The 13,165-nt window shown below is 39.6% G+C and overlaps 1 protein-coding gene across 1 annotated transcript in view; it reads left to right on the top strand.

The window, feature by feature from the left end:
• The first annotated feature begins 945 nt into the window (after positions 1 to 945).
• Positions 946 to 13,165, top strand: part of LOC139118845 (myosin-8-like) — a 28,746-nt gene continuing 16,526 nt past the window's right edge. The window contains exons 1-13 of the mRNA XM_070682349.1: positions 946 to 994; positions 1,748 to 1,852; positions 2,156 to 2,211; positions 2,458 to 2,565; positions 2,902 to 2,974; positions 3,828 to 3,858; positions 4,229 to 4,333; positions 5,243 to 5,353; positions 6,267 to 6,410; positions 7,495 to 7,616; positions 9,071 to 9,206; positions 10,164 to 10,496; positions 11,820 to 12,092. Of these exons, the coding sequence (XP_070538450.1) occupies positions 975 to 994; positions 1,748 to 1,852; positions 2,156 to 2,211; positions 2,458 to 2,565; positions 2,902 to 2,974; positions 3,828 to 3,858; positions 4,229 to 4,333; positions 5,243 to 5,353; positions 6,267 to 6,410; positions 7,495 to 7,616; positions 9,071 to 9,206; positions 10,164 to 10,496; positions 11,820 to 12,092 (1,617 nt within the window). The 5' untranslated portion in view covers positions 946 to 974. The remainder of the gene's footprint in view (positions 995 to 1,747; positions 1,853 to 2,155; positions 2,212 to 2,457; positions 2,566 to 2,901; positions 2,975 to 3,827; positions 3,859 to 4,228; positions 4,334 to 5,242; positions 5,354 to 6,266; positions 6,411 to 7,494; positions 7,617 to 9,070; positions 9,207 to 10,163; positions 10,497 to 11,819; positions 12,093 to 13,165) is intronic.

Genomic DNA, 13,165 nt, shown 5'->3' on the forward strand with positions numbered 1-13,165 from the left:
AGATGAACGACGAGTTCATGGAAATCGCCAATCGCGGTCACCCACACCAATTTTCTTCAAGTGCACACATGCGCAAGGATTGGAGACGTGCTCTCGACTTGTAATGACGTCAAATTTATGACAAATTCTGATTCGCCTTTCATCGCCCGGTCGGTGTTAGGTTATGTGTCTGTCTGAGTCAACATTTGGTCTGCAGCGGCTGCTGACGAGTTTCCTGTAACTGTACGTAAGAGACATGTAAATGATCTCATTTCATGGAATTACATGGCATTGTGCTGTGTGGTTTTGAGAACTGACATTTCCCGTCCCCCTATACCGAGAAGACGAGTGCCAAAGTTGTCAGAGGTAGCCATCTTGGATTATTATATGACTTCACAGTCACCTGGCAGGCTGTCGAGGTTCATGAGGAATAACAGGGTTAGCCAGGTGTTTCTTTACCTGCGGGTGATCTTGCGTGTTTTTTTTTGCCTCAGCGGGACGGAAAATTTTTATTCTTTTGCTTAGCTCAGCAAATTTTATACAAATTACGATCAAATGCGTCTATTACAAAAGAAAAGTGTGATGACTCGACCAATGATTTTACAATGTTTCTTTTGCAGATGTTTTCTGGAGAGGTGAGTGCACTGGTTGCTTTGTTACAGCGCCCTCAACGACATGCTCAGGCTGTTACGGAAGGACTTCCAGCAGGGAAAGCAATCAGGAAGTCTTCTTCATCTTAATCAGCTGTTACCAGTGATGAAAATTCACAAAGCTCTTTGTTGATGTCCACCCCTAGTGCAGTAGCTGTAGAATTAGCGACAAAATTGTTTTACCGAACAAAAAAGAAAGACGATAAACAGAGGAAAATGTCAGAACGTCATCGTTATACTGTCATGACGGTTTTATATTAAATAATCAATCTCATTTATGTTTTGTCATTTTACCACTTTTTTCTACAGCAGTTGGGATTATCTTTCGAAGAAAAAGACCAGGAAATGATGGATGAAAATGTTAGGTAAATTAGGTTATTTATAGCTCACTTTCGTAGACTGCCGACAGTCGTCGATGCCTCGTCCAAGAAAGAGATTTCCATGAAATCGTCCCCAAAGCCGGAAATCTGACGTCGGTGAACCACAAATGTCCGATGAAAGAGCTTAAATGATTATGTTCTCACTTACGTGCGTTATAGTGAAATATAAAAATGCAAGATGTGTCAAAGTTCTCCCATAGGATCCATCCACATAGCCTTGTACAACAGTCCCCCCTTGAACTCGTCCGTTTTGAACTCACTACTGAAGTTTGAAGTTGACGCACAGGTGCTAGGTTAGGGTTTATATAGAGACCTACGCCCTGGCTTTCTCGCTTTACCAGAGTAACATAGAACTTGAACACAAACAGGATGCCTTTGAAGACACCTATAGTTCCTCGGGGAATCTATCTCAATCTCGTCAAGCCAGATTGCAGGACGAGATCGTGAAATCACGTTTAGCGCGAGCCTGTGAGGTAAATCTCGTCACTCTTTAAACCAATTTCCCAATTTCTACACCTGCAGTGAGGAATTCCATAGGCAACGCACATCCTGACCTTTGACCTTTAGTTGACCTTTGACCCGCCTAGCTACGCACGCTACCCCGCCAACAGATAGCTGCGTTTCCACAGCTAGTTTATTCTTTGCCTCGTCGAACTTGGCAAGTAAAACTTTCTATAAATTTCCACAGTTTCACAGGTATGATCTACCTACAATGTATACCGTCTTTTGACTTCACAGAGATGGCCTCGCTAACGCAAGAGTAGGATTTGAGAAACTTAAAAACCTCAATCAAGAAATCATCAGAATGTCAAACCGAGGGCAGACGACTTCGCATCTAACAAAGTAAGATTACTGGCTTAGCAAACAAACAAACAAAATAACTCAAAACTGGTCACATAATGTCATTTTGCGAGCTTTCTTTCTACATTGACTCGAAATACGACAGGGAAAAATAGGTTCATTAAACAACCTTGTACGTTTCCAAAGTCGACATATGAATACATAATGAATGTGTATGCCACTTGAGGTCTGCCCTTTCTGCCAAGTATCTGATATGAACACTGTCGACCACGGCACGGCTGCATGCACATGCGCAATCACCTGTGCGAACCGACGTCTATGAAATACTTCTTTCCCTTTCCACAGAGAGAAAGCCTTGCTGGAGAAGAATGTTATTGGTCGATTTAAAGCGCTGAGACTGGGTTAGTATCGGCACAGGCCGTGAAGTCAGTGATAAAGTTATGCGGAAAGTTTGTTGTGCAATATCAGTATCGCTACAGTGCAATGTAGTCAACGATTTCGTGAAAAACAGTACGTATTGAATTTAATATTTTTAAAAGCATTTTCTGAACATCTAAGAGCGTAAAGAGGAGGACGTGTCAATACGCACCACGACTTCGTCATTCATACCGCATTTTATCCGTAACATGATCTACCTCAATTCACAGCACGCAAGTCCAAAAACATATTGACGGAAAACCAGCGTGCCCACTGGAAGTATGCCGCCAACGAGGTTGTAGGTCTGCTGAGGACTATCCGAGGAGAAGGTCTTGCAGGTAGCCTAGCCAGTCGTCATATTAAACAAATTTTGCAACGCACAAACAAACAAACAAATAAATAAATACACAAACAACCTACCAAGCTAGCAATGCGATTTTCCGAGCGGACTTAACTGAATAATAACATGGATAGTGTATGAGAGATGCAGAATCATAGAGACACTGAGATAAATAAATAAACAAATAAATAAACAAGCAATCTGACACGTACTTGCATATACAATAATTATGATGATGATACAAATATTGTTATTACTATCATTTCATTATTATTACCTTTGTTTTTTTATTGCAATTATCATCATATTTCACATCATATTTGTCTTCTTTCAGATATCAAGAAACTCGAAGAAAAGCTTCAAGACATATTGGCTATTCTTGAGAAGCAGAGTGAAGAAACTGCAAGGTGAGCAACATAAAATGCATATCATACTTTTACACATCCATCCATCCATCTATTCATCCATTCATCCGTCCATCCGTTCATTAATTATTAATGAGTCATTAGAAAGGTGAGTATTCAGAGGGAGTGGTGGACACACATAAGTGCTTACTCCTCATGGCATAGGAGGGGTATACTTTATTTCATATGTGGGATTGTATTAGAGACTTTTTAAAGTATCATTTATTGACTATATTTGTAAACAAACAAACAAACAAACATCGTTCTTTATTGACAAATATGAACACAAATGCAACTCTTTATTGGTTCTTTATTGTATATGGAAATAATCATACGTAAAAAATAAACAAACACGTACGCAAGCACGCACAAAAAATTAACAAACAAGAAGCCTGAGCCCCCTGTGCAAGAACGAGCACTCAACCATCGCCAAATCCATCGCGAAGGGTTCAAATAGTGACATTTTAAAATACAGTAATAAACAACGGGAATCAAAAACATCTCTTTTGAGTGAGCGAAATGCAAAAGGACTCGCGGTGCTTTATTTGTTGCTGGTGTCCAGCTAATACCGTGAAATCCACCGTACAGGGACACCCCTAACCAAGTCCAGCACTGTGATTTCCTGTCTCATCTCTGATCAACAAATGGCATAAAATCGAGGCTGACTTGCAGTATGTTTGCAAGGTTATATCTGATTGGTTGATTGTCACAATTCACAGCAACTTAGGGTAACGGTAAGATTCTGCCAACCACTTGGATAACAGCTTCCAAATCGCTGCAAGTCGGTCCTAAAATCGTGTTTGTATTCTAATAGGGATAGTAACAATGACCACGACGAATTTCTTTTTCTCCTAAGATTGCAAGTTCAACTTAGAGAACAGAAAAAGGTTAGTGAATGGAGTTACTGTTACTTAAAAATCAGAACGGAAGGAGTACAAACCCTATTTTGAAATATCGGTGTACAATGTCTTTTATGTCATTGTGCGACAAGCGTGGAGGAACCATATTTGAGAAAAAGCAGTCGAGCTATATGTCTCTATCATTTAAATTGTAAAATATACGATAATAATGTTAATACTAATCTTGAAAATGTAACACGACCGTGCTCAATCTGTTTACCCCTACTCCCAGTGAACGGGTCCACAATCACAATTGATGAGAAAGGGTTTTGGCCAAACCATTATTGCGAGAGGGTTAAAGTACCAAAATAACTAGATCCTCACTCTGTATATGCATATCGTATATTTGCATCGATAGGTGTCAGCGAAGTGGGCCGAGGAAAATACCAAAACGACCAACGAAGCCGCCTTTCTGAAAGAAGAACTTGAACGGTATCGTGACAGAATTGTCAAATTGAAAAAGGTAAATACAAGATCATGGCAGTTGTTCAGACAATCTGATCAGGATAAGTGGATGTGGAAGTTTTTCACGAGGCAACTAATCGTGTCAGAAGTGCTTGTACAATCCCCATTGTTAAATACATTTTTCAGTGAAAATAGTGCGAAAGCACAATTTAGCATGGCGGAGCCAAGAACTACAGAATGATGTATTGAGATTGGACTTAGTATTAGGATTGTATTTCAGTAACCTCGAATCTGTTGAATTTTGGACGCTGTTGCGAGAAAATTGTACCGAAACGTTCGGCAGCTACTGTGATCGTGAGAAACGTTCAGTATTCAGGGACGGCCATCTTTAAAATTTCATTCCTACACCAAATGTCAGCTTTGATCAAACGCAAACAGCGATCGACTCCTTTCAGCCTTTTGGCCTTTCTTTTTACTGCAATGGCCACATAAGCCGACTTACTGTGGAGTAGTTTGCACAAAGCGTAAGGTTGAGAATCGAAGTTATTCCCGACACCTAATACTTAAATCACGTAGATCTTGATGATTGCTGCAAATGTACGCGGACATGTTTGAAACCTTCGTTGTACAGAAAGTGAAACAAAAAAACACCCAAAAAAAAAAAAAACAAACACATGAACAAACAACAAAAAAAAATTAAAAAGACACAAGCAGGTTACACGTCACGCTGCAAAACTTACAGGGTAACGTTGTGGGAAAATGACTATTTTACAATTTAAATAGATATTCCAAAGAGTTGTAACCATCATGGAAGTTTGTCTTCGTACAATCAATCAACGTTCCAACCAGACAATGTAACATAGGGATACCTTTCATGTCGTTTCGACCCGTGGTTGATTATTTCAAGACATAAGTCGCCTATCGGATCATCAGAGGGCCTCATTTCGCTTTTATATCGCGTTTACAGAAACTGCGACAATTACAATCAGATGAGGGCGTCGTCGAAGCTTGGAGTCAGGAATTTGACGAAGAGGAAACGACTGGACCAATCAGAAAACGTACATTTGGCCAATCTTACGTAAGTTTCTACCTCGTCAGGTACAATAGTTTTGGACAATTTTAATTCCATCTTTTACAATCATCATTCTGAAAAGTGTTAAAAAAGAATAAGAAAGACGAATAAACACAATTTAGTGTCGCTATCAATTTAGTGCGTATGGTAACCGGGTACAATGACCTTATCAATTAATCATAGCAACATTTTAGTAACTCCTGCAGGAAGCGTTATAAGTATTTGTGGCTGGCGTTAGGCTGGCAAATTCTACCTGCACCTCCGTCGTATTAGTGAAACCCAAACATTAACTCGAACAAAAACCCAAACAAACAAACAAACGAAAGAACAAGCAAAATTTAATGAATAACATTAAAACAGAATTGATAAACTCATCCAGATTATAAAACTTTCATGACCCCAGCACGGCATGGCTAGAACAGATTTTAAAACAGTATTTTTTTCTTTGTTCTACAGAACCTTTAACTTTTGAACATTTAGGGAGTCCTTGATCTCTTCTTTCATACAGCACTTTGAAATACCCAGTATTTGGTTCTCCAATGCAGCATGTCATTGTGTGACGTTCGTTGTTATTGTTGACAATGGAACGCAAGTCCGAACCTGACTTTGGCAATCAATACTAATAATTTAGGACACACATATACAGTCTATGCAGTCGATGTTGACATGCTGAATATTGGGTATTTAAACACTATGTGAAAGTATACCTACAGAAACTCTTGCTGACTCATGAAACACAAATTCTGAAAAACAATTGTCAAAGTTTCAGTTAGTGGGCCTTTACTCACACTTATGCTGCAGTGAGTCGTATTTGCTTTTGCATCATTATGTAAGTGAATATGCAGAGAGAGAGAGAGAGAGAGAGAGAGAGAGAGAGAGAGAGAGAGAGAGAGAGAGATAAGTACATGTTTCTTTTCAGAGTGGATATGGAGTTCCTTCGGGTGACTCTTTCATTTTGAAAGCTCAACTTCGAGACTCTAAGAAGAGAGCTGATAATTTCGAAAGGGAAAACGATGAATTAAAAACGAAACTCAAAGAATTTGAACAAGACATGGAAGAGAAGGTTCGTCTGTGTGTCTATCCATCTATTTGTCTTACTGTCTAGCTTTCTGTTTGTATGTTCGTCCGTGACTTTCCTGTATGTTTGTCAGAAAAAATAACATGCTAGTTTTGCTTGTCACTAATGCAGATCGAGTCATTAGCTACGTCACGGAGCATGAAAGCAATGGAACGCTTTCTACGAAGCGCGCGTCCATTGTAACTTGGCTGTGGTATCTCTGTGAGAGAAACCTTGAATTTGATTGAAATACGTCAACAAATGCTGCCAGAGCTGTTTGCAAGTAAACACACACAGCGACAGAACAAATTTTACAGTCCTGGTGTTTTCTCAGAGAGTTAATTTTAAATCGACAGAATTACACGAAGAAAGCTCGTTTTTTACAAAAATTACATTATTCTGGTTTGAAGTTGATAGATATATCGTTAGTGGGGTATTATGGCTTGGGACCCCCGTATTTTAATTCGAGATGTATGAGGGTCAACATTCCAGCCATAAAATATGTGAAATTCAAGAAATTGTGGAAATTGTGATATATTTGACGACGTAATTTATCGATGGAATCGGAGATTTCAGCGTAAATGTCAATTGTCAGTGGAGAGGACTTACATCGTGACAATTCAAATTTTCGTGATAATATTTCAAAGAAAGCTTTCCATTTTGTTGATCATGACCTAAAGGTAAGTAAAATCTTCAAAACCGTCAGAGAACTGAATTTTAAATTGACAATTGTACGGTCACGTTCTATGGAATGTGTAGAATTCCCGTCTTCTTGACCTGAAAAGCGGAAGCATTTCAATTTTTCATCCAGCCACTTAACAAATCTGATTATATTTGTGTTTTTGGCACGTTGTAAAATCTCAATTATTAATCTAAATTTCACAGAAAAAGAATGATAAAATTTTGGTGGCGAATGCAGTGTCTCGACCATCCTTTTGTTCAATTCTGTTACTTGATTTCTTTTATCAGTGACCGGGTTTGTGTGGAAAGGTCAAGCCTCTAAAAATTTTGACGCAAGTAGTGTATGAAATTTTATACACTGGTTTACATATCAAAGGCGAAAGTCTTATAAATTCTTTTATTTTAAAAGGAATCCGCCATCTGTGCCTTAGAACTACAGCTTGATGAGACGAAGGACGAATGCAGGAAACTGGAACGCAAAGTCAAGAAACTGGAGGCCCAAGTTGATGCCGAGAAAAATGGACGCCCACGGTAGGTGTTCGACGAATGTTTTAATGTCGGTCTCACCACCTACACTACACCACCCACACTTCACTACACCACACCAAATCATACCACGTTAGAACACACCACTTCACACCACAACACCCCACTATACCACATTATACCACATCACATCACATCTCACTACACTACACGGCACCAGACCACACCACAATACATTACACTGCAATACAGTGCACTTCTCTATCTACATTACACTACACCACACCACACCACACCACATCACATTATATCACACTACACTACACTACACTACACTACACTACACTACACTACACTACACTACACTACACTACACTACTACACTGCACTACACCACGCTACATTATACGGCAATACAGTGTACTACACTACACTCACTACACTACACTAAACCATACTATACTACACCATACCACGCTACTCTGCACTACACTACACAACACTACACTACACCACACTACACCCCACCACGCTACATTATACGGCAATACAGTGCACTACACTACAGTCACTACACTACACTACACTACACTACACTACACTACACTACACTACACTGCACTACACTACACAACACTACTACACTACACTACACCACGCTACATTATACGGCAATACAGTGCACTACACTACACTCACTACACTACACTACACTACACTACACTACACTACACAACACTACTACACCCCACTACACCACGCTACATTATACGGCAATACAGTGCACTACACTACACTACACTACACTACACCACACCCTACCACGCTACATTATACGGCAATACAGTGCACTACACTACACTACACCATACTATACTACACCATACCACGCTACTCTTCACCGCGATACCTACATGACACTATACATACGACATCATACTACACTGTACAAAACCACACCATAATGTACCACACCACATTATACTATTATCATCATACAACAACACACCACACTACACCAAAACATACCATGTTTTGTTACCTACCCAATTCCTCAAATAGGAAATCCCTTACCTTGTTTGATCTCTCCTTTAGTTTCTTTGCCATACTTTGTTTATTTTTATGAGCATGTGACTTTTGTTGAACTTAGCGGTGGCGACGTCAAATTGCAGATGTTTTCGAGAACGTTTCTATAAATTTTGCGTCATTCGACACTACTGGCATATAATTTTCATGACCATCTACCTATGAGGTTTTTAAAATTTGTTGCATTATGTGTGGTGATCTAAGTCGCATACTCTGGCAGGTCCTTATCACAACAATAACAGAATGGAGCAGTTTGTACTGCACTGTTTGCGATTGTGCTTATGCTGTGAAGGAATTTCCGATAAGCCATGTTATGTTTCATGTCATATGATGCTTTCGTCCCTCAAACTTGTTGACTTCGAGAATCTGACCGTCATAAAAATCATGTTCTTATAAATACATTTTTTTCCCAGGCCGAAGGAACCAGGAGGGAAACCCGATCACTTCTGCCCACATTGCAAGTGCCGGCTTCATTACAGAAGCGTTACATCCACCAATTGGGCCAAACTTATAGATGGCGTTCTCCATACGCAGAGAGCCGCTAAAAAGGTAGAAAGGCAATGGTTTTGTCAGGCATGACGAACCGGTGGACCAAGTATGAAGTAGTTGTCAATTGCCATTCACATAGGTGGTCCATTTGGGTAATGATCACCCGTAAATGGACACCATCAGGATATTTATCAACAACTTGAGGGTTGTACGCGCCTCGATATTGAAAGACTATTGCTCAAACTTTTCGTTTGGACACTTTAAACCATTCCTTTTCTGTATAAAAAAAAATAAAAAATCACCAGGTCGGGGGAAATTGAGGGCGTTCATCGGGCAAAATTTGGTGCTGCAGGTAGAGAAACAAATTATCCAAAATTTACTGACACTTGAAATCCAAAATAGCCGCCATCCCGGTGTTAACTCTATTGGGAAAAATAAAATTTGACTTCGGTAGTAGTAAGAAAATAGAATTATTCTAGTACCAAGGTTCGGCCTTCTACTCCAACTGTGGCCTCCTCTCCCGTGCCTTAGATAGACTATCCAAGCAACGCTGCAAGCACCTGTGATTCTACCTTGCCAAGTGGCTGTTTTTTTTTGACTCGTGGATGTATCTTCACCAATTGCAGTATCAGCCATGCATATTTTTACATTGTCAAGCGAAAAGATGCTTTTTCAATAATTTTCAGATTGTTGTGCCAGTGAGCACTTTGTCCATTTAAGGAGTCGAGTCTCGATTCGCCAGTCATGATTTTCGCATGACAAATTACTACCAGCCTCTGAGTTCAAGGGAACCATACTTACATCAACTGTTCCATTACCAGACGTTGGTAGGCGTCTTGTGTTGTTTTCTGTGAGGGTGACCTAAATGAGGAATTTAGGATTTAGAAGGTGAAAACACAGTCACTTGTGGTTCGATACACGACGAGGGCCGCTGTATGCATTACAGAGGTAGATGCAGCGGCCCTCGCTGTGTATCGAACCACAAGCGACCGTGGGTATCGCCTTTGTTACTTGCAGAGAAAAGTGGAGGTAATAAGAGCAAGCAAAGGGCAAGAACCAGAAACCAAAGCAGACGACACGGTCGACCAAGACAACGAAGTACTGAGATTTATAGATCAGTGTGAAATGCTGACCAGGGACCTAGAGTTGACAGAAGCCAATCTCAACAAGGCGTACAAAGAGATCGACTCCCTACGGGAAGAGAACGACATTCTGATTGGCAGGCTCGACAAGGCCGAAACCGCTGTCAAGCAAGCTGGTCGGCTGACCAGGATGGGAACCGTGAGCGCGCGAATGGCACAACAGAAGAAGCAGCAGAAGGACGCCCGCAACGTGGGCAAGAAATCTAAGGTTAATAATTGTCTCTTCATCCCCAATCTAAGGTAGCATGTACCTCAAGGACGTGTGTTCGGACTCTCAAAGATTTACAATATTTTACTGTCTGCTGCTTGCATGCACGTAGTACATGTTTGAAGACTGAAGTATTTGATTTTTCTTGTTCTTGTGAACATCGAAGTTATTTTCCCCATACAGTTACACACCGGTTTAGTAGCCATTTTGGAGGTCAACTGTCAGTGAATTTTTGGTAATTTATTTTTGGGACCTTAAACTTTACATGGTGATCCCTAATTTTTTTTAAGTCACGAAGAAAATATTTCAAAGTTTCTTGGAGCAAAGTATGAGCAAAAGTTTAAAAGCCCAGTTACGAGGCACGCATTACCTGAAACTGGCTCAAACTATTTAATTCTTCGCATCGTGAAAGAATTGACAAATGTTTGCCATACCCTTGAATTTGTGTACAGAAAATCTAAACTGTTAACTGATCGAATAAATACACAAAAGAGCCAGCAAACGATAACTACCCACAGACAAACAAACAGACAGTCAGACAGTCAGATATTAGAGATACAAAGAGAGCATTGAAGGAGCGAAAAGTTGATTTATTTAAGAAGAGTTTCTTTGAAATATTTTGCCCAGATGATTTTTTTCAAAATCAAAACCATTTACCTTTGGTCATAGGGTAGTAATATCAAAGTGTCTTTGGTATACGAGGTTGCTCTGCCATTTCACTACATGAACCTCGGTTTCAATGTTCTGATGTTGTAAATAGTAACAACTTAACAATATTAGAAGTTACACATGCGCACACGCACCCTTCCGTATTTACTTATATATAGTCCACTCACTGCCTCATATAAAGCCAGATCACTAATCGCCCAAAGTCAAAGGCAAAAGAGGAGGGTATTCATCGAAAGACTAATAACGAGCCGTATTTACTTGAACTTGAGCCATATCAATCCTAAAGCTTACTCCGCAGCAATTAAAATTACATGCGACTAACGACAGACAGAAAATCACGAGGAAGAAAGTTATCTTTTGACGTAGTTTCCATTTTATAGTGACGTGCAGAGCAAATTCTCTCGATGATTGAAACCACCTTGAATTGAATGGACATAATTATTTCTGACTTGTAACAAAACACACACATTCAAACAAACAAACAAACAAACAAACAAACAAAAAAACAAAAACAAAGAAAACACCCACAATTTCATAGCAGGGATGGCAAAACAAATGTTCTGGACTTAAAAATGTAGAATAAAAAATCACAAGATGATGATTAAATGCCCCTTGTCCTCGAAGCTGACAAATCTTTCCATCTTGTTGTCGTAGAGGGCGACCAAAGGCTCACTGCAAAGCGCAATGGAGGAAATGGACGAAGTGACCAAGCAGATTGAGGGCGGCAATGCTTACAGCGACCCCTACGACAAGGAAGGCGGTCAACAGAAGTACGATGACCAGGTTGAAGCGATGGCAGTTGTCTTTGGCAAAAGTAAGGTGACTCCAGAAGGCGAACTGATCCCAATGAAGCGAGTTTGCGGAGCTAGGATGCCAAAATCTAAACAACTGATGGCGATGATAGAAGATATTTATGTCATCCATCGGGTGTGTTCAGTTTTTGACGTTTTACAAGTTATTGAATGCAGATGAGAATGAAATAGAGACCTTTATCATATTAATAACCAATGAAAGCTAATTAATTGCCACATGATATTTTGTCTACTTTCTTCTTGTAGTTTTCATGTTTTTTCAGTTTTCAAAGAATGGTTTTATGATACTAACTGACCACTAAGCACTCTAACTTCTGTCTGTCCGTATGTCTGTCTGTTTGTCTGTCTTTGTCTGTCTATCTTTCTGTCTGTCTCTGTCTTTCTCTGTCTCTGTCTCTCTGTCTCTGTCTCTGTCTGTCTTTCTCTGTCTCTCTGTCTCTGTCTCTGTCTGTCTGTCTGTCTGTCTGTCTGTCTGTCTCTGTCTCTGTCTGTCTCCTCTCTCTCTCTCTCTCTGTCTCTCTCTCTCTCTCTGTCTCTCTGTCTCTCTCTCTCTGTCTCTGTCTCTCTCTCTCTCTCTCTCTCTCTCTCTCTCTCTCTCTCTCTCTCTCTCTCTCTCTCTCAGGGATCTCAGACAGATCCACTGTCGGACTCAATTACAGGGGTAAGTGAAAAGATTTCAATTTTGGCTCGGACTTGAATCCTAACATATCATGACAACGGTAACCACACACCATTACCAACAAGACGATGTTTGCTCTTAAAAATGTTTATATAATCTTCTTGAAATTTGACTTCACTAAATCGACGTCTCCTAACTCGTAATATAATGTGAAAGGTTGTAAACGTGTTTGAATTAAATTCAAGCTGTGAAGTGCTGTATATTTATAATGGGAGTTTAAGTACTCATGTAGTCCAATGATCTCGTATTAACGAACGGTAATTTTTCGTTCCGAAGAAAGTGTCACTTACCGAAGGAAACCTTCGTTCTTTAATAAATAAATAAATTAGTAAATAAATAAATAAATAAATAATAAATAAATAATTCATCAATGAATAAATCATTAAATTAATTGATTATTTAATAATTGATTAATTAATTAATAATTAATTAATTAATGTTTTATTGCCATTTATGAGTTGACGACGTTAATTTACAAATGCGATTTTTGAAATTCAAAATGGCCGCCA

Source organism: Ptychodera flava, chromosome 19, assembly GCF_041260155.1.
Source record: "Ptychodera flava strain L36383 chromosome 19, AS_Pfla_20210202, whole genome shotgun sequence".
Taxonomy (NCBI): domain Eukaryota; kingdom Metazoa; phylum Hemichordata; class Enteropneusta; family Ptychoderidae; genus Ptychodera; species Ptychodera flava.